This window comes from Megascapheus bottae, chromosome 26 (genome assembly GCF_031878675.1).
Source record: "Megascapheus bottae isolate mThoBot1 chromosome 26, mThoBot2.hap1, whole genome shotgun sequence".
Classification (NCBI taxonomy): Eukaryota; Metazoa; Chordata; class Mammalia; order Rodentia; family Geomyidae; genus Megascapheus; species Megascapheus bottae.
The window spans coordinates 21,480,536-21,503,045 of NC_143534.1; the positions used below are offsets into that span (position 1 = coordinate 21,480,536).

The 22,510-nt window shown below is 40.9% G+C and overlaps 1 protein-coding gene across 6 annotated transcripts in view; it reads right to left on the reverse strand.

The window, feature by feature from the left end:
• Positions 1 to 22,510, reverse strand: part of Nrp1 (neuropilin 1) — a 148,569-nt gene that overhangs the window by 17,203 nt on the left and 108,856 nt on the right. For 4 of the 6 annotated variants that reach the window (XM_090319115.1, XM_090319114.1, XM_090319113.1 and 1 more), the window contains 3 exons: positions 16,077 to 16,408; positions 10,024 to 10,168; positions 6,591 to 6,695 (listed from right to left, as the gene is read on the reverse strand). In XM_090319115.1, coding sequence (XP_090175241.1) covers positions 6,591 to 6,695; positions 10,024 to 10,168; positions 16,077 to 16,408 — 582 coding nt within the window. The remainder of the gene's footprint in view (positions 1 to 6,590; positions 6,696 to 10,023; positions 10,169 to 16,076; positions 16,409 to 22,510) is intronic. The other 2 variants (XM_090319119.1, XM_090319116.1) reach the window with 1 other exon arrangement.

Sequence of the window (22,510 nt, forward strand, 5' to 3'; positions counted from 1 at the left end):
AAAATATTGCTCATAATATGAAATTCAAATAATATTACTTTTTTTAACCTAACACATTTTTAAATTTCTTTTTGGCACTACTCGAGTTTGAAGTCAAGGCTCTGAAATCGTTAGGAAGGTTTTCTTCCCACATGAGACACGTGTGTGTGTGTGTGTGTGTGTGTGTGTGTGTGTGTGTGTGTGTGTGTGTATGCACTCACAGGCTTGCACACACATACACACCTGGGCTGGGACTGAGGACCAGGATGCTGTGTCAACCTTTTCACTCAAGGCTAGTGCTCTATCATTTGAGACACAGCTCTACATTTTGGCCTTTTGGTGATCTCATAGACTTTCTTGCTGAGGCTGACTTTGAACCTGGATCCTCAGATCATAGCCTTCTGAGTAGCAATTACAGGCATGAGCCATGGGTTCCTGGCTTCTATTTCTTTATAAAGTATCAAGAAGGCATAGAGGGTTTGGAATTTTACTCCTGTGGCACCTCTGATTCTCAGGATGAGCATGGCACAGAATTGCAACAGTGAAAGGCAAAGGCCTCTGAACAACCTCAGTGACTTGGATATTAAACTTGTTCTAGCTCCCTAAGTTTCAGTTTCCAAAGTTTCTTAGGCCTTTTGGGAAATCTGTCTCTAACATGGAGCCCAAAGGTTTATTGTAGATGGTGATGGTTCCTCCTTTGCTTTCCTTTTTTTCTATCCCCCCGCCCCCAGCACACACACCTCTTAATTTCTGTGCTGAGACTGTTTATTTTTCCCAAGGACAAATAGTCCACCCAGTATGTGGGTTAACGAAGCAATGAGAGGCAGTGTGAAAGGGGAAGGCCATAAACTTTCCCTCAGAGACACAGGAATTGGAAGATTGAACAAATAATGCCCAAACACTGAGCTTTCAGTACTCATTTGGGACTACTTTGGAATTCCTGCTCAGGGGATATGCTGCCAGTTACAGAGACAGAAATTTACTGTCTCTTTTCCTGTATTCTCATTCTCTGAGATACAGGACAACTCTATATTCCTGCTTGCAAGCAATGCTCTCACACTTTCCCAGCTATAAGATGCCTTCACAGAGGGTCGAAATAGCAGCTTCTTCCCCACCTATCCTCTGTGATCCAACTCCAGAATCTCCAGGCAAAGGCTTTGAAAAGTTGCATTTTTTCAAAGCTTTTTTTTTTTTTGATAAATCTTCAATCCCTTACATTTGGAAAAACACTGGCTTGCTGTTTATTCCTTAGGTGCTCGAGAAAGCTCTTTCCCCAGAAGCATATCTGCCATATAGATTCTGATTTGCAGGTAATAATTTTACTTTTATCCAAAAGATTATTTCCCAATTCAGGGCAGGGGCATGGCATGGGTCTAGGTTCATTATGGCATGTTTTGAAGGCAGTTTTTTTTTTTTTTTTTAAAAATCAGGTGCCGATTACACACCTTCAACAATAGCATTCAGTGAAGACTTGTGAGGATCTTTGTTTCTGTAGCATGCCTATCTTGCAGTTTTCACAGACTGAAAATCCCTTGTACGCCACTATCACTAATCAGAGAGCTGTGAATTTGCGCTCTTGGAAAGGTCTTGAGATCTCTAAGCTGATGCATGGCAGCACCCCATTTGTGCTACCCCAATAAATACACTACACGAGGGTCACACTCACAAGTGGCCCCAGGAAGGCCAGCCGTACAGAGAAGGAACTGCATACTTCTCGGGTTAAGAAGGTGAATCTATAATGGCAGAATTGGAAGGAGGCCAGAATACATTAGTGTTCTGTTCCCAGTAGCCCTCAGAGGAGAAAGAGTCAAGGTGAAATCTCACTTTTTTTTAATCCGATATACATTATCAGTTTTGTTATAGGTTGAAAGCTAAATTCCATTGTTGGGTACACAGAAGTCCCAATGTTGAAATTTGGCCTCCTGGTGCCTTTTAAAACCAACTTTATTATCTAATGACTTCAAAGGCATTTGCAAATGAGTAACTTGGGGTGAATTTTCACCTTGGCCAGTGAGCAGGGAGAGCTGACCACCCCCCTCCTCCCACCCTGCATTTCCAGCAGGGGTGCAGCAGCTCACTGGAAATCCAGCCTCTGGGTGTTAAGGACTGTGCTGAAGCCATTCCTCCATGTCCACATAGGTCTTTCCAGGAGAAGAAATCAAATACATGCCACCTGGGAGAAAGGCTCAAGCACTGCTAAAGGGCATCGATTTCAGTTTGTACATTCCCAGCGAGCTACCAGGGGTCAAGTGAAGAAGCACTCTATTTGATTTTAGTGCACCAAATACCCAAAGTTTACAACCTGATTTTAAAACCCATGATAGCAAAAACCTGCAGAGTGGTATGTGAGTATAGTTGAGGCAGGTTTGAGATGTAATGAAGTACAGGAGATAGGTAAAGTTTCGCTCGTTTTCAATAATTTCTCACGAGCACAGTCTTTTCAGGAAGAGTAACACAGCTCTCCAAAAAGCCAAATATGTTTCAGTTTAAGAAAAAAAAAAAAAGGAAAACAGGTATCGGTGGTCAGGCCTGTAATCCTATCTACTCAAGAGGCTGTGATCTAAGGATTACATTCAAAGTTGTGCTGGGCAGGAAAGTCCATGAGACTCTTATCTTGAATTAACCAACAAAAACTGGAAGTGGAGGTGTGACTCAGGCAGTAGAGGGTGGGCCTTGAGTGAAAAAGCTAAGAAACAGTACCCAGGGCTTGAAGCCAGTATCATCCCAAAAAACAAAAACAACCCCACCCCACCCCCAATTCTTAATATAATAAGTGAATTGGAAGCATAAGCCTATCTTTTAAACTTTCTTCTTGATGGGGTGAGAGAAGGCAGGATGGATATTATCACAGATTCTTATGTGTATACATTTATAGTTCTGTTGAGATATGAGCTGGTTTGAGAAAATGACTGTCTTTTTTTCTCATATTAGTACGTAAAAAATAGAATGTACTTTATCTCCCTACTCAAGAAACCATTTCAGACATTGTAGGTGAAGCAAAACCTTGTTCTCGTCAAGGGCTGTCAGTGTTTCTACTACAAATGACCCATTTTCTGGGTTTGAGAGACGCTCTGCCCCACAATCTGCTCCAGGCTAGTAGACTGCCCTTCTCTCATTCAAAGACTTTGCTTTCAATTGGTTCAGTCATGAACACACGCTAACATGAGAAGGGTGCTTGTTCTGATATGAAGACTAAGTCTGAAGCTTTGCTTCTAATCAATATCAATTGAGCACTTTAGGGTTTATAAAGAAAAGAGCCCTCCAGAAGGGGACAATTGAAAAGGGTATATGCTGTGACACTGTAAGTCCTTCTTTTTATGAGGAATTTCACTACGGATGTGTGACGGGGTTCACAAAATCTGGAGGTTTTGGGGGGTTGGGGATGTTTACAGCAACCTCGGGAAAGTTCCACAGGATCTGGTTTAGGGAATGGTTCCCTGGCTGTTACATCAGCTGTGTGGGATTTTCAACTTTAACTTCACATTTTTCACAGAAAATGCCTCTGCACAAAGTAACTTTTTGTGGTTATTATGGAGAAGATTTCAGTTTTAAAGCCCATAGTAATATAGTCTTTACTGGCTATATATAATCAAGCAATTATCCTTGAAATTCAGAGAGAGAGACAAAATGATTAGAGGTGGGATGTAATTCTGTTTTTAAAACAAATTTTGTCCTGATATTGAGCTTAAACTCAGGGCCTATGTATTGTGCCTTAGGCACTCAAGGCTGGCACTGCTCCATTTGAGCCACAGCTCCCTTTCTGTTTTGTTTTGTTTTTTTTATTGCTAGCCAATGGAAGATAAATGTCTAATAAACTTCTGCCCATGCTGATATTGAGCTGTGATTTTTAGACTTAGAGCTCCTGAGTAGCTAGGATTATAGGTTTGCGCCACCAATGCCCAGCTGAAACTTTATTTTGTATTTTATTTATTTTCTTGATGCCAGTACTGGGGCTTAAATTCAGGGCCTGGGTTCTTTTCCCAAGCCTCTGTCCTCAAGGCTAGCTCTCTACCATTGAGCTGCAGCACCATTTCTGGCTTTTTATGAGTAGTTTTTTTTTTTTTTAAATGTAAGATAAAAGTCTCACAGACATTCCTGTCCTAGCTGACTTCAAACCATGATCCTCAGATTTCAGCCTCCTGAGTAGCTAGGATTACAGGCATGAGCCACTGGTACCTGGCTTGATTTTTTTTTTTTTTTGCCAGTCCTGGGCTTGAGCTCAGGGCTTGAGCACTGTCCTTGGACTTTCTCAAGGCTAGCACTCTACCACTTGAGCCTCAGCACCACTTCCGGCTTTTTGCTATGTATGTGGGGTACCGAGGAATCGAACCTGGGTCTTTGTGCATGCTAGGCAAGCACTCTACCACTAGGCCAAACTCCTGGTCCCTGGCTTGATGTTTTTTTAATTTAAATTTCACTATCAGGGTGTAGAGGGGTTACAGTTACATTCATAAGGTAGTGAGGACATTATTTCTCTTCTTTTTCTTTTTACTTTGAGATAACTTTTATTTTTTATGTTATTTTTTTCATATATTTTTTTTACTGTAATTAATAGAAGGGTTACATTATATTCACCAGATAGAAGGTGCGTTACTTCACATACATTGATACCCTTTCTCATGTCTTGGTCCCCATTTCCCTCCCCCCCACCCCTACCTCTCATCTTGTTTTCCCCCCTTCCCTATCCAATTTCAAATAACCAAATATGCATTTATCCAATATATCAGATAACAAAGTGAAATACTGTAATAATATGAGATAATCAAGGGACAGCAAAGGAGATGAGAGATACTATAGTACATTAAGGACAATAATCACTCATTATATGGCTTTTGTTTTTATATCCTAGAGGTCCTTTCGATTAGCGTCCTACTATATGGCCTTATGTATCTAGGTTTTGCTCTATTGCATATCTCTGCTAGGAGAGCCCAAGGTTTCTACTGATTATGACAAATGAGGGAAACCATTGAGCCTATGTTCCTTTGAGTCTGGCTTACTTCACTTAATATGATTTTTTTCTAAGTCTTTCCATTTCCTTACGAATGGGGCGATGTCTTTTTTTCTGACAGCAGCATAGAATTCCATTGTGTATAAATACCACATCTTGTTGATCCACTCATCAACTGAGGGACATCTTGGTTGGTTCCATATCTTTGCTATGGTAAGTAGTGCTGCAATGAACATTGTTGTGCTAGTGGATTTAGTATGCATGAGGACATTATTTCTTGAACACTGTTATCCCTTCCCATGTTTTTTTTTTTCCCACTTGCCCTCTCCCCACTCCTCCCAAGTTGTAAAATTCATTTCCAACATAGTGTCTTGTGAATATCGCTGCTACACAGGTTTATCCTTTGTCCTTTATCTCATCATCTTGTTTATCTCCCTCCCTTCCCTGATTTAAATAAGCAAATAAATGTCTATACAAGTTAGATACAACAGCAACATAGGATCAACCATAAGGGGTGAAAAAGAAAAAGAGAAATTAAAAAAGAAATAAAGAAATAAGTTCACATACTACATTGAAAACAACAACCACAAGGATAAATCTCTTAGTAGTAGTTAGTGAAGATCCTGTGACATCTTTTGCAACAATAGAGTGAAAAATTCTAGCGATCTGATCAATTTGAAAATGGTACCATCCCATTTTCCCAGTTGCCAATATTTACTTTACCAGTCCAAGAGAAGAGAAGGTGGCATTGTAGACTTTTGGGGTTTTGCACAGTTATGGAGAAATGCCAGGTTAAGTGGCATTTGTCACCCATTATGTCTGACATACATACATACATATATATAATATGCACATATATATGCTAGTCAGAGATGATGGGAAATAACTAAATCTGCCTTTGCAGATTTTAGCATAAAACAATTTCTAAAGCCCCAACCTAAAAATCTATTTTAATATATGTCTAGTTAAATGAATTCAATTCCTCGGTACCACATACATAGAAAAGAGCTGGAAGTGGTGCTGAGGTTCAAGTGGTAGAACTCTAGCCTTGAGAAAGCCCAAGGACAGTGCTCAGGTCCTGAGCTCAAGCCCAGGACTGGCAAAAAAAGAAAAAAAAAGTTCTGTGCTCATTAGAAAGGAAAGTAAACATGCTAGAGGGTGTGGTTATGAATGGGTAATGGGTTGTGAATGGGTTGTGAATGGGTTGTGAATGTAGGACTGGGCAAATCTGAAGCAGGAGGGAGGAAGGACAGCCTGTGAATGGGTAGCACCCACTGAAGGGAGGAGGATCCGCAGTTTGTGATTGTGAATGGACAGTGCAGGTGTAAAGGCACGAAGGAGGATGTGATTCACAGTGTGTAATTGTGAATGGTTGGTGTCTGGAGCTAAGGACTAGCTCAGTGCAACCTTTCTTGGAGATATCCTTTCTCCATTACGATAACGCCAGCCTTTGGCAATGAACATGGCTCAGACAGTGGCTACTAAGAACAAGTTGTTTACATGGATGGAATGGAGAAATGAGGATGCAGAGCCATGGTGAGGCTGCTTCTATTCCCAGCGCGTCCCCCTGCCACTATCCATAGGAGTTATGAGAACACCCACAGATCTCTGCTACGACATGAACTGAAATGGTACAGCAATGAGATGAAGATGGTTTTTGCACCTGTGAGCTGGACGTCATCACCTGTTCCGCTGTGGCAGTTGGCCTGATCATCATCACATTCATCCACTGGGTTCCCATTGGGAGTGGTTGGTCCAGCTGTTGGCGCTGAAACAAGATGTAGGAGCGTCACGTCATACCTCTGGAATGTGTTCTCAAGGCTCTGACTGTTGGATCTGTTAACACTTTTTCAGAAACCTCTAATCTCAGTAAGAAAGTGTAGGATCGCGATCTTTCAGGAGGCTAAATACACTGGATTTTTTTTTTAGAATGTTCCACAGACTGAATTGTTTGGGTATTGGATCCATAACTGCTGAGTAGATTTGGCTGTCTCCACATTTTCTACATTTTTTTTCTACACAAACATCGCTTTTCTGAAAAGCTTTTGAATTCTTCCTAGCTATTTATTCCTGACCCTGGAGTTGAGAACTTTGGTGATAGAGATTTTGTTGCAACTGTTTTTTCATTTCATTTTCAAGGTGTTAGAGAACACACTTGTCATGGATTCTTACACATTCTTACAATTGACTGAGCTTGCAAAGTTTCTATTATAATTTTTCCCAAGAGAGAGAATGTATTCACACCATATTTTTTGAGGTTATTCTACCTCTTCTAAAGCAGCCCCTCCACTGTCCAGAGCAGGTGTGTGAGAGGAGTTGTCTTGGACAGCAAAGGTCAGGTTACATGGATTCTTGTGGGATTGCATTCCACAGTTGGCAGGTATTCCATATCTTTGAATTTGTCGTTGAAAGGTTGCCAAAATTAATCAAAGACTGCGTTTGAAGTCTTTCACATTTAGTTCAGTCTTTTTTTCTTCCAGCCTGTTATTCATATTTTTTGCAATCTGTTTAATATTTTACAGTATTGGGCATTGCATTTCACTTTACAGAACCTGAGATAAGGTCCAGTTCCCTTGATGTTTGGGAACCATACATGGCTGGAAGGTTGGAGAGGGCCCTTCTCTTTCAGCCTTGGCCAGGAAGGACATGCTAGCAACTGCTACTTTTACAGTGAGGCCATGACACTCTGAACTATTGTGCTTAAGTACTGAGTAGAATTATGAGAAATGTAGAGACACAACTGAATGACAGTTTCTTCAATCGTTCAATTACAATAATAACCAGAAATTAGAACACACAAATTACACACACACCATTGAGGCATGCAATACAGACTTTGCAACACACACACACACACACACACACACACACACACACACACCCTCAGGATCTATTTGTAGAACCCTTTCTGAAAGTCTACAAAGTTGTCTTCTCTTAGTTGTCTTTGTTCAAGTTAATGTGCTGCATGTAACCATTTGAAACTTGTTTTGCTAATTTTTCTGCCTTTCTAATGGTACTTATAAAGAAATCCCACCTTGAAAGTGGTCCAGGGTGTGCCTAGATTAAATCACACACAAAAAATAAGAAGTGAATAGTTTTTGTGCCACAACTTGCTTATTTGAAAATCCTTAGTTTTCTATAGGTCTCTGTTTCATTTAATAGATCAGCTAGTTCAAAACAGGATGGACAGTCAGAGGAGGCTAGATTGGAATTCATCCTCACCCTGCATTCCTCTCACAGAATAAGAGAAAGGGGCTAGCCAAAAGACTCCCCATCAGTTTGAGGGGAGCTTTATTAAAAAAAACCTTTGGTATTAAATTCCCTAGATATTGGTTGCTTGTGTGGCTCAGGATAACTTCTCTCTTGTGAGTGCTGGAAGTATGAGTGGGCAGAATCCATGACCAGCAATGTCCACCTAACTTACTGTAGAGGTAACAGTGGCAGAAGTAAACAGCCTTGGAGCTCTGTCCCCTTCCAGAACTCCATACTTCTCCATTCACCTTACCAATTTGATTGTCCTTTCTAGGCCAGGCTCTGTCACATAGTAACTTGTAGTCTGTATTTGATAGAGACTGGATCAGAGACTACTATCCAGACAAGCATGGGAGATAATGACCTGGGTTTTTAGATGGCAAGATAGCTATGAATTATTCACTAGTGTGGTGAGTGATAGCTGAAAAGTGTGTGTACATGAGAAAAAAAGTCTTGTGGAATTTAATGTGCTTAGGAATGTAATTATGTTTGTGTAACTCCAAACACAAATAAGTTTGAAATCCAAGGAAGGTGATATTAAGAAGCATTCTTCGAAACAACTATGAACATATGTTCAGTTGATTAACATCTGGGTACCAACAATAGCCATTCTTCCAGCTAACCTGAAGAAAGACTTCTACAGGGACAAAAGGCTGGTGTAAGGTTTATGCTCAAATCGAAGGCAGATGGAGATTCTAATACATAAAGCAGTAAAGAGTACAATAACCAAGTCAAAACATTCATCTCACTCATTCTATGTTGAAAGAGAGTGCAGGCCTGAGGTCAGCATATGTACCGCGTTTGTCCTTGATATGACCTTCATATGATAATCTGAGCCATTGGGATAACTTCCTTAAACAGACTTCACCATACTTGCACACACATAAACCCATGCAAAGCTTTGTTTATTTGAAGCAGGCTAAGATATCCACCCCAGATATCTTGCTATCTTATTCTGTCAAACGCTGCTTCCTGCTAGTGTGCACTGAGAGTCAGCATCATGGATGGAAACTTGGATCTGACAAGAACTCTAAACAGTACCTAAAATGTCAAAGGAATTGGTGGCTGCCTGGGGCTGGGGAAAGGGATATGAAAGAAAGACTGTGTAATCAATAGAGGGTTTTCCTTTGCAGCAGTGGAAATGAAAGAAGTGGTTGTAGTACAATTAAAATGTCAATGCACTAAATACAACTGACTTGTTCACTTTAAAAAAGTGGTGATTTTGGGGGGGGGGAGCTGGAGGAGGTCTTACTGAGGACTGAATTCAGAGCTTTGCACTTAGCTATGTCACTTCTGCCATGACACAGTCCTTTTGTTTGTAGATGGGGGTCTTGAGCTTTGGCTAGGGCCAGCTTTGAACTTCTCTCTTACTACTCAAGCTCAGGAGTAACTGGGATTATAGGTGTGTCAGGCTTCTTAAAATGTCAAATTTTGAAGGCAGGCACTATGAAGTGCCTTGACTCCCAGGACTTAGGAGACTGAGGTTAGAGAATGGCCAGTTCAAAGGCAGCCTAACCAACATAGTAAGATCCCCATAGAGAAGAATAAACTAGGATAGGATAGAATAGAATAAACAGAACGGCAAATTTTGTGTTATGTCCACTGCACCTCACTAAGTTATTATGAAAAATATAAAAAGAGGCAACCTTAGTGACTCTGAAGAGAGTGATGTCAATAGTAAGAGTTGTACAGGTATGGTTTGGTACTATCTGCCTTGCTGACTGGCAGGCTCAGACATGCAGGCTCACCAATGGGAAAAGGTAGCAATTTGCAATAGCATCATCAGAGGCATAAATGCATGAAACTGGAAATACGAAAGGAAGAGACCCAGAAATTGTAATTACCTTCCACTTCACAGCCCAGCAATTCCATTCTAAGCCCAAGTCCACCCTGCGTCGCTCTCTCTGGGTAGATCCTGATGAATCGTGTGGAGAGAGGAGGGAATGTTCGGAGCTCGGGTGTGTCATAGTTGATGTTTCCTTCAAAACTCTGTGAAGCAGAAACAATCCCAGTTATTCAGGCAAACTATAACCCAGTCAAACAAACCCAACTTCCCTTTTAGTGATTATGTCTCCCCTGTGAAAGTGAGTCAAAACCCTTTTCTCTACATCCTAAGGGTTCAATAATTGACCTATATACACATTGAAAATGAACAAGAGAAGAAAAACTCTATCAGTCATTACCTATGCAAGGGTATTGCATGGCAGTAAAGTGCCTATCTGTGGATCTATTAGTTCTTATAACTTTCTCCTAAAGCAAAGAGTGTTGATAACTTAGTGGTTAACAAAGGTGAGTGGAGCCTGAGAAAAGCAAGCCATAGCCTGTACTAAGCCTGCATGGGGGAGATGGTGATATATTGTCCTCCAAGGTCATTTACTGTGGCAGTGTCTTAGGCCTCCTTGATTGTGGAGATTCCTGGGAGAGATTCAGCATTGATAAGCTTTGTAGAAGTGACACTGTTATCACTTCTTTGAGTTACAGGAAAAGAGCTGCCATTTTCTAGAGCTTATAATAGATACCACATTCTCAATAAATAGTCAGGTTACCTTCTCTAAAGTGCTAGGGCTGTAGTTTTGTCAAAGAATAGTATTAAATCCCCAAAGAAAAAGATAATAACTTTTTAAAATAAAGTTTGGATATGACCCCAAGAGCCTCCTGCATGCTAGGCAAGCAATCTGCCTCCCCGCTACCCCCAAGTTAGACATAGTAAATCTGTATTTCATGAATTTGGCCCATTCCTACTTATTGAAATATCTATTAACTTGTATTGCAGTTGGAATTGTTCGTAGTTAAAAAACCAAACCAAACCTCCAGTGTCAGGAAATTATCAAAGGTCCTAACTACAAAGGACATTGAATATTGGCTGTGTGTCTTGGCATCTCTTTTGAATACATCACTGACCTGTAGGTACTATGATCTTATTCAGAAACTTGGCTATCCACTACTAGTATGCCTGCCGAGTTACTTTATTTCCCTTGATACACGAACAGCAAAGTCAAAACCTTCTCATAAGAATCATAAGAAATGAAGTGATGACTAGAGTATATTTTCTTTTTCAAGAAATGTCTAGTCCTCAGTCTAGTCTGTTTTCCCATCATCACTTAATTCCATTGAGAGTGGAAAAAGGAGAGGATGATTAAAACAATTAAAATTAGTTTATCATTGGGATTTTCCTTTTATTAGTGTAATGTGTTGCTCTAAGTATTTAAAATATGTGAATTCAGGGGCTGGAAGTTTGGCCTAGTGGTAGAGTGCTTGCCTAGCATGCATAGAGACCCGGATTTTGATTCCTCCTTACCACATATACATAGAAAAAGTACTGTGGCTCAAGTGGTAGAGCTCTAGCCTTGAGAACTCAGGCCCGGAGTTCAAGCCCCAGGACTGGCAAAAAAATATGTGAATTCATTTGTCCTCGAAACAACTTATGTAGAATATTTTATTATTATCTTTATTTTATATATAAAGTGACTGAGGCACAGAGTAGCCAAAAAATTTGCTTGTGGCCATTGAAATGGCAAGAAGCAGAACCAAAATTCAAACTTAGGTGGACTTTACTGATGTCTTAATGACACCATGTCTCTACTTTTCGAAATTATTTAGTCTACTTTTTTATTTATTTTACTGTTTTTGAGAGGTTGAGTCTCTCTAGGTTGCCCAGGCTGGACTTGACCTCATTCATAAGCTCAAGTGATTAAATGCCTTGATTTTACATATATTTGAAAATACAGATCTACTCCTATAAGCACAGATTCTATATTCTTCCTTTCACTAGGTGAGCACTCTTTAGGTGCAAAAAAAAATCACATTTGGTTTCATGAATTTGTCTTTAATTGGTTGCCCATGGGGTACTACCATTGGCAGGTAAGAGGGAGTATCTGGTCAGCCCTATATATTGTTAGTCATAAGTAGAAATCAGGCTTTGCCAAGGATACCCTAAACAGCCAAAGAGTTGGTCTTTCATCACTGGATGTCCGACAGAGGAAGCATGCAGGTAGAGACAGACAGATTCAACAGGAGAGAATATAACCAGGGGTTTTCTGAGTTTTAAAAGTAAATGAATTGGCCTTTTTCAACTCAGAAAATCTACTAGGAATCTGAAAATGCTCACATGCAGCTGCCTCTTACAATTAATTTCCCTTTTTAAAGAGTAAATTCATTATCAGGATCTTACAACTGTGGATAGAATTGCAGTTGCTGCCAGCAATTGAGAATTTGATATACCTTATTGTTGGGCCCAATTAAGCAGTTGTCAGTATGTTGTTAACTATAATGAAACTATCAGAACATAGCTCTGTCCACATCAGCAAAGCTCTGAAGATGAAGGAACAAAGCTCAGATATTGATGGCACCCAAATATCCTCTCTCAATTTTAATGGGAACAGACACCTAACTCAGTGTGAATATATTAAAAATGTGTGTGGTAATTTGGGGATAACAGCGGTCTAACTCACATGAACCTGCTAGCTTCAACTGCAGAAACAAATTGCGGGAACCAATCACTGTATTCTATGGCTTATACTGTAGACGGTGAAAACTCCCACCTCCCCTCTCCACCTCATCCATTCCAGAAAAGTCCACTAATCCAGACTCTGTCAGGCCCTGCTCTCCAAGGATGTTTAGAACAGGGAAGGAAAGGGCAGAGAGGATCTTAACCCATCAAACCAGTTTCCTTAGAGACTTTATTTCAAGGGGAAGGTGTGTTAGGAATCAAGGTTAAGCCCTACACAAATAAATTAGAAACTTTCATGGTTTTAAATATCATAGGGAGTTATGAGAGGTATTTTAGGACTAAAATCCAACATATTCAATCAGTCTGCAGTTGAGGATTTTGTTAAAGTTAAAACATGTGTCCTGGGTCTTGTGAAATTCTATACCCACTTTGCAGTGATGGAATAATGGCTTCAGATTCAGCTGCAAATGCAAGCTAGATAACAAGGAGGGGAAGTCTTTGATTTATTCTATCAAACACATGTGGCAGCTAAGGTAACACATACACCTGTAACATTAGCTACTCAGGAGTCTGAGATTTAGAGGATCCTAGTCCAAAACTAGCCCGGGTTTAAAAACAAAAAGCTGGAAGACTCCATCTCCAAGATAACTAGCAAAAATAGCTGGGCTGGAGGTTAGTTCAAGTGGTAAAGGACTGGTTGACTTCCAGGCCCTGAGTTCAAATGCTAGTACTAAAAATAGGGGGCGGGGGCGGAGCAAATGGCTGGCCAGGAATTTCCTCGTGGTAGAGTGCTTGCCTAGCATGCATGGAAGACCCGGGTTCAATTCCTTGGTATTATATACATAGAAAAAAGCTGCAAGTGGTGCTGTGGCTCAAGTGGTAGAGCTCTAATCTTGAGAAAGCCCAAGGACAGTGCTCAGGCCCTGAACTGTCAAAAAAAAAAATCAAATGGAAGTTTGTCTTCTTTCTTAGAATCCTCACATTTAAGAACACGTCACCTCAGAACACCCTGTCATCGGCAGATTCAGGAAGCTAAAGATTTGTAACTTATCTGCATCCTTTGATACATGAAGTCATAGTACTTGCTTGCACCCTGCAGAAAACATAGGCATCTATGAAGTTCCAGGTTCCTGTTGTTTGTGTGTGTGCTGGTACTGAGGATTGAAGTTAGAGCCTGAGGACAGTCCCTTAACCTTGAAACTTGAGGCTGGTACTCTACCACACGAGCCACACTTCCATTTCTGCCTTTTTGGTCTCAAGAACTTTCCTGCCCAGGTGGATTTTGAAGTACAATCCTCAGGTCCCATCCTCCTGAGTATCTAGAAAAACCGATGGTTTGTTATGCCAGGTCAAGAGTGGTGGACAAGATGTGGATTAGTGTGTGAAATGTGTAGAAGAAAGTTGATGCACATTAGCAATGTAACACTAGAAATGTTTTGGAAGCCACACATTAACACAGCAAGAAATTCTTACATTTCTCCTTCCCTAGGCTCTTCTGGTGGCCAGCTGTTCAGGGACCAACATGCGATCTGTGGAAGCACAATGGTCTCTCCAGAGCACTCAGATGTGGAAGAGGGTGCACTGGCAGCAAGCAGTATCTGGACTGTGTTTGCCTGAAGTACCTCAGCCCCAACCACCCAACACTCCCACATGTGCTTGGGTTGGTAGAAGAAAAATATCCCCACCACTAAACTATGAACTACTTCACAGGAAGGGGAGGTTCTGAGCAAAGCAGGATGGCGAGGCTGGGTCACCAAGGCCAATGGTATTGGTGGCCAAGTACCACCTGCCAGATGCCATTTCCACATTGTGAAGAGACCAAAAACTGCTGATTTTCCAGGTGGAGGACCCCTTACTCTAGTCCTAAACCCACTTCCAGGCCACCCATAATGCCTCTGTAGCTCAAGAAAAATAAATAAATATAGCAGCCTAAGTGAAATAATTCCTAATGCCTATCTGTTGGGTTAAAAAATTATACCTTATGTTTTCGTGAATGCTGGAATCATTGTATATTGAAATTCCCTTCTTTTATCAAGAACTGGGTGATCAAGAACTGACTTTGAAAGTTCTAAATACATTAAACACACATATATACGAGCATTATTTACAAAAGCTAAAAGACAGGAACAATTCAAATGTGATGACCGGATAAAGAGCATATGGTGTCGACATAATGAACATTCAGCCTTCCAAAAGAAGGGAGTTCAGATACTGTTACATCATGAATGGGTCTTGAGGGTAGATAGTATGCTTTTCCACTAGACATAAATACTATGTAGCTCTCGTGAGGCTTTAGAGGAGTGAAGTTTATCTAGAGGAACGTGAAGGGAATGGTGGCTTTTGGGGTTATAAGGGAGAAATGAGCGATTGTGACTGAATGGCTACAGATTTCAGCTGCACAGCATGAGAAATCTCCGGAGACATTCTGCACAGCCATCTGAATACACTTGATCATTCTGCTCTGAACGCTTAGAAAGGTTGAGATGACAAATTTTACACTAAGTGTATTCCATCACAATTGCGTGTGTGTATGTGTGTGTGAGAGAGAGAGAGAAAGACAGAGGAGGGGCAGGCGCGATGGCTCATGCCTGTAATCTTAGCTACTCAGGAGATTGAGATTTGAGGATTACAATTCAAAGCTAGCCCAGGCACTACACACCGTGAGACTCTTACCTCCAGTTAAATCACTAGAAAACTGGAAGTGGTGCTGTGGCTCTAGGGATAGGGTGGTAGGCAGCCGTCAGCTGAAGAGCTCAGGGACAACACCCAAGCCCAGAATTCAAGCCCCATAACCTACAAAGAGTAAAATAAGGTTGGGGGGCAGGTGCCGGGGCATGAATGTAGGGCCTTGCACTCTCCTTGCCACATGAGCTATAGTTCCATGCCTGGCTTTCTGCTGGCTAATTGGGAGTCTCACTGACTTTTCTTCTAGGCTGGCTGGGAACCTTAGCTTCCTAAACACTACCACTACAGCTTAAGGCACCTTTGCCTGGCTTTCCAGCACAACTACAAATTTAAAAACCATGTTTAATTCAGTGGTAGAGTGCTCGCTAAGTACTCAAGACCCTGAGTTCACAGCAAAAATTATGTAAGAAATAAAACATTTAAACCAGGTAGATGAGAGAAAGGACAGTGGACAGATGGGTCACATAGGTTGCTCTCTTCTGATTAAAGTCCATTCTCCCTGCAGGGGTCTCGTGGCAGAGGGGTTGGACTGTAGGCCCATTCCTCCAGGGAAAGCAACGGGGTCCAGCAAAGCTGTTCTTTGTCATATTAACTTCACAGACATCGTTATCCATACCAAAGATCTGCTAGCCCTGGGAACAGAGGTGCTGCGGACACAAGCAGACTCAGTACCTCCTTAGAGACATGCTCCAAGGCCTTGACTTTAGCCCAAGGTATGCGAAAGACTTGAGCCTGGGTTTGCTCCCGTGCTCAGGGCCTTACCTTAGCCTTCCGTCTGCCATCATCCATAATCATATTCCAGTCTGAACCATTGAGGCTGTAGCCGACCTTGAACTTCCTCATGAAGACTTTGTTCTCTCGGTGCTTCCCACCCTGGATGATGATGCCTCTCACAATCTTCTCCTCTCCCAGGTCGACTTGCAGCCACTCATTGACATACTGATGGGATGCTGATGGCAGTTCCCAGCCCGAGCGACTGGTTACCAGGCGGGTGTTTTCTGGCACCCAGTTTCTGTTCCCTTGGTTGGAAGCTGTAATCTGGGAGTCAGAGATAAGTCCAGACACCATGCCCAGCATTCCAGAGCATGGGTAATCTAGGAGGTAGAATGATCCAGAAAAGGGAACATTACATTGTGGAAGATGCAATGGTTAAAGAGAAAATACAACTGACTAAAATAAACATCCCATACCCATTCACAGAAAAGGATCTGCCTCTTGATTATTTTACCTTAAACCAGAGTGTTCTTTCTCTTACACCATGCTTTTGTTCTTTTAGAATCTCCCTTTCCCATATTAATATCTCAGCAAGGAAGATCTAAACTAAGAGCACACTCCCTTCTACCCATTTGGAAGCATCAAACCATTGAGGCTCCCTGTATGCAGGTTATGCTTGGGTAAAGGACAGACAACTTGCTGGGAGCGTGGCTTAGTAGTAGAGTAGCATGCACAAAAGCCCTGGGTTCGATCCCTCAGTACCACATATGCAGAAAAAGCTGGAAGTGGTGCTGTGGCTCAAGTGGTAGAGTGCTAGCCTTGAGAAAGCTCAAGGACAGTGCCCAGGCCCTGAGTTCAAGCACCAGGACTGGCAAAAAAAAAAAAAAGACAGAAAACTGTCCTGAAGAAGTTCTTAGTTTCCAATGGGAGGAAGAGAAATGAAGAGTGAAGGAAGTATATATGTAGTACTTGAAAACACGTGCATGAAAACTCCATAGTGAAAGCTGTTGAAATTGTTTGGAAGGACAATGGGAAATGAGAGAAGTGTGCACACACATGTATGTCTGTATGTATGTATGTATGCATGCATGGTGCTGGTACGGGGGCTTGAACTCAGTACCTCATACTCTTGCTTGGCTGTTTCACTCAAGACTCACAGCTCCACTTCTGGTTTCTTTTTTGGTTTTGGTGGTGGATGTGGAGGCAGTTAATTGGAGATAATAGTCTCAGAGACTTTCCTCCCTACGCTGTCTTTGAACCATAACCCTCAGATCTCAGCCTTCTAAGTAGCTAGAGTTACAGGTGTGAACTGTTAGCTCCTGGCTTTACTCATTTTCAAAGTTTCATTTATACAGTTTATTCATTCTGTATTTTTTCATATTTGGGATGCTTTGCAGTACTCTATCTGCCTCTCTCTCTCTCTCTCTCTCTCTCTTTCCTTCCTTCTCTTTCTTTCTCTTTATCTCTTTCTTTCTCTCTTCCTTTTTTCTTCTTCTGTTATTATTATTATTATTATTATTATTATTATTATTACCAGTACTAGGACTTGAACTTAGGGCCTGGATCCTGTCCTTGAGCATTTTTGCTCAAGACTAGTATACTACCACTTGAGCCACAGCATCATTGTCAGTTTTTTGGTGTCTAATTAAAGATACAAGCCTCATACACTTTCCTTCCTGGTTAGCTTTAAACTGCAATCCTCAGATCTCAAGCTCCTGAGTAGCTAAGATTATGAGTGTGAGCCACTGATATCTGGCTTCTCTCTGCATTTTTTACACAATGATGGTCATTCGGTTCTTCAAATTGCTGCTCTTTGTCCTCCTGGATTTTAATTTCTTTGAGAGCAGGAAACAAGTCATGTTTTGACTTATGACTCCTTGCGACCTGTTTTATGCATTGTCATCTTTAACAAATATTTGTTAATGAGTGAACTTATTAATTCAATAAAAGGCAGCTGACATTTTCTCAAGTGGATTTTCCTGTAATTCAATCATATATTTGCTCTTAGCTGGAGCAAGAATATGGTAACAAAGAATAAATTCAATAGGGATTTAGAAAAGATTTATTAAAACTATTTTTGCTGAAGGACTGTGAAACTATAGTGTTAAAAATAGAAGTAACTATTTTTTTTGGTTGGTTTTTTTTTTTTTTTTGGTCACTGTGGTCTTTCATACCTGGCTTGATTCAAAACCAGTTTTTATAAAGGCAATGCTTAGCTGGTAATGAGGACCAGATGTTACTATTTGGAGGAAAATGTAATTAACTGGAATAATGTAAGGAGAACAGAACCTTCACCAGGTTAATGGCCATTCTCTAATGCAGAATGTGTTAGGCTCAGTTTACATTTCCACAAACCTAGTGATACCAAACTGCTACCTAGAGTAGCCACAGGCTAGAATTAGACTGTCCTTCCTGGATCTCCCCGCAACAAGAATAAACAAAGAGGTGCTTTGATTTGTCTTTGACTAAAAACCACATAACTCTGTTCTTTTTTGACTGAAGGGAAACATGGTAACACTAGTACAGGATTTGGAAAAGATGCTAATTTCTTCTACAGTAGGCCCTGACTGAGCAAATCAACCAATCAACCAACCAACCAACAAAATAATAACCAGGATTCTTAGCTAAACTACAATTTCAGGAAAGCAATGAATCTTTTTAGTATGCTGCATGGAACATCCTTATGTTAAAAAAAATTATTTGTTACTTATTTGCCTCAAATTGAACTGATAATTGTTTGAAATGCCTAAATCCTGGATGGAAGGCAGAAATGGGCTCTGTGCTAGCAGACTAAAGTAGTATTCCTATTGATATAATTTCACAGTAAGATTTCTGAGCTCAGTGTTCATGGGGAAATTGAGATACACTAGAAAATCAAATATCCAGTTAACCAGTTTTCAAAGGCTAAGAGAATAATGTTTGTGTTTGATGGAGCTGGTGAATGAGCCTAACTTAACCTTGCCTTGGTGACTAATGAAGCAGCTCTGGAGTTTCAGTGTTTAAAGCAGTCTTTGCGAATTATAACGAGAATCTGTAGCTCCAGATAACAGATTTCTGGTTAATGAAGCCAAGAGCTCAGAGTCCAGGGTATGTTTTCATACATAAAGCAGAATTTGCCAAGTTTATGTTCATTATTTTATGCCTTTGTCAAAAAAACCTGAAACCCACTTTGTCAGAACAATGAAAACGTTCCTTTTGTCGCTCATGTATGGAGAAGATTGCTTCTCATCCCTTGCTTTCTGCATAGCTCTTTACAGTGGTTCATGATTGCATACTCTGGCTTTCCAGCTTGCTCTATTCTTTTAGTTTTACAGGCATAAAGTGTGCTAGTTGGGATTGAACTCATGTATTCTATCACTTGAGTCATGCCTCCAGCTCCTTTCTGTGTTAGTTATTAGAAGTAGAATCTTGTTTTTAGGCTCAAGTGCTTCCTCATGTTGCTGGGAGATGGCAGACACACACCACCGCACTCAGACCTTGTGCTCGTCCTAGAACTGGGATAGAACATGAGCCACCATGCTTAGCTACTGGTGGAGTTGGAATCTCATAAACATTTCTGTTTGGGCTGCTCTTGAACTGCAGCTCTCTGATCTCAGCTTCCCAAGAAGCCAGATTTATAGCGTTGACCTACCACATCAAGCCAGATTGCTATATTTCTAAAAAGTAATTTTGGACTGAAAATTAAGGTTTAAGCCAGTGGCTCACATTTGTAAGGCCAGCTACTCAGGAGGCTGAGATCTGGGCTCACAGTTCAAAGCCAGCCAGGGCAGGAAACTGTGATATTCTTATCTCCAATTAATCATTCCCCCCGAATGATGGAAGTGGAGCTGTGGCTCTGGGGTAGAGTGTTAGCCTTAAGAGAAAAAAAAAAGACAGAAAAAGTATAAGATTCAGTCCTGGAAATTGTGGAAGCTGTGTGACATGATCTCATAGGAGTTTTTAATTTCATTTTGTTTTATTTATTTATTTGCCAGTCCTGGGCTTGAGCTCAGGGCCTGAGCACTGTCCTTGGACTTTCTCAAGGCTAGAGCTCTACCACTTGAGCCTCAGCACCACTTCCGGCTTTTTTCTATATATGTGGTACCGAGGAATCGAACCCGGGTCTTCATGCATGCTAGGCAAGCACTTTAACCACTAGGCCAAACTCCCGGCCCCTCATTTTGTTTTAAAATCTCGAAGCCCCTGCTCTCAGGGACCTGATTTGAAAGTCCTATTCTATCATTAATCTTTCATTAATTAAGGACTCTCAAAAAGAAGAAAATGCTCTGTTGCTAATATCCGAGAACATGTATAATACGATTGTTTTAGTACATACTCTGCATGCTATAACTTTTCCTAGGTCCAATTTGTGAAGTACCATTAGAGAACCCTTACTTCAAGCCAAGTAGTTTACACATGTTTGTTATTTAACCTCATCACAGCTGCACATGGTTAGTCTTGCAGGGATCAGAGAGCTCACTAAATAGTCCTAAGTATGAATATGACTGTATATCTTCTGTCCATGTATAGATCCTTCTAACACATCAGCAGCCTCCTGTAAAAACTGCCCAAATCAAACACACGGAGATTACAGCTATCTCAGTAGAAATAAGATAGAGTTCAGAGATTAACACTAGGAGTCCAAGCATAATAGCTTATTTGAAAAGTATCAACCCCAGGGGCTGGGAGTTTGGTCTAGTGGAGAGTGTTTGCCTAGCATTCCTTAGTACCACATACATAAAGAAAAGCTGAAAGTGGTACTGTGGCTCAAGTGGTAGAGGTCTAGCCTTGAGAAAAGTCCAAGGACAATGCTCAGGCCCTGAGTTCAAGTCCCATGACTGGCAAAAAAATAAAGTAAAAATATCAACCTGAACCAGGGGTTGGTGTCTCACACTTGCAGTCCTAGCTAGTGAGGAGGCTGAGATGTGAGAATTGTGAAACCAGCCAGGGCAGCAGGAAAATCCATGAGATTATTTTTTCCAATTAACCAGCAAAAAGCCAGAAGTGGAGCCATGGCTCAAATGGTAGAGGGAAATCCTTGAGTAAAAATAACTCAGGGACAGCACCCAGGAGGACCTGAGTTCAAGCTCCAGTACCAACACACACACACACACACACACACACACACACACACACACACACACACAAATTATTTACTTAAAACAATTATAAAATTGGCTATGTTAGAAAATATAAGAATATGCTAACTTGGACATCTTTGTTTAAGTAATAATGCCATTTACCAACAATTACAAATTCTAATGAAGGAAGCAAAGGTGTGACTCAAGTGGTATAACATCAGCATTGAGCATTTAAAAGCCAAGCAATGGCTTGAGGCACTGAGTTCAAGTACCACTACCAGATCAAATTTTAAAAGGTCTCTAAAAAAAATCAAATATATTATTTTCTTTCTTTGCTAACAATTTTAGAACTACTCCTTGAAAAAAAAAGTCCTTGTGAAGGCTGAAAATAAATTTAGGTTCAAAAGTATTTTACTTGACTAAGGGGATGTGATATAGTTAAGAGACTAGAAATTCAGAGTTCAGACTAATATCTTTAAAAGAAAATAAAAATCTTCTTCTTCCACTTCCTCCTCTTTTCCTCCCTCCCTCCCTCCCTCCCTCCCTCCCTCCCTCCCTCCCTCCCTTCCTTCCTCCCTCCCTCCCTCCCTTCTTTCCTTCCTTCCTTCCTTCCTTCCTTCCTTCCTTCCTTCCTTCCTTCCTTCCTCCCTCCCTCCCTCCCTCCCTCCCTCCCTCCCTCCCTTCCTTCCTTCCTCCCTCCCTCCCTTCTTTCCTTCCTTCCTTCCTTCCTTCCTTCCTTCCTTCCTTCCTTCCTTCCTCCCTCCCTCCCTCCCTCCCTCCTTTCCTTCCTTCCTTCCTTCCTTCCTTCCTTCCTTCCTTCCTTCTTCTTTCTTCTTTGTTTTGATATAGTAACATGATGAGATAAGGTTGGAGATATGGGACAGAAATTTCCACCCAGACTCATGTGGCCTTGTTGCTAGGAATTTATGAGCAGCTTCTCAAATAATGTTCTGAAATGACCTAGAACTCTCTGGTATTTAACCACTGATTAAAATAAATCCAAGGTTGCATCCCTTTTCTTCCTCGGTTCCTTCTCCACCCAATTCCTGCTTCCAAGTCCTTGAAATTTCTAAGATTCTAACACAATACCTTCTGTAATGGAAATAAAGAAAACTGGTACAAAATCATATGTGGTTTTTACTTTCCCAAATGGATCCCGCTGTGAAACAAATAAAAATTTTCTTCCTTCGTTATTGTGTCTCCAAACTACTTTATTTCATGGTAAATTCCTAAGATGATTTTTCCCTTCTTTAATGGTCACTGTTTTTTCTCTAAAAGCGATCATACTAAGAGAATAAACAATAAAAATGTAGTGAGAAATTAAGTACCCTAAATATATAGATTAAGATGTACAGTTTTCTTGGTGCTGGTATTGGAGCTTAAACTCAGGGATTCAAATTCTCATTTTGCCTTTTCAGTCAA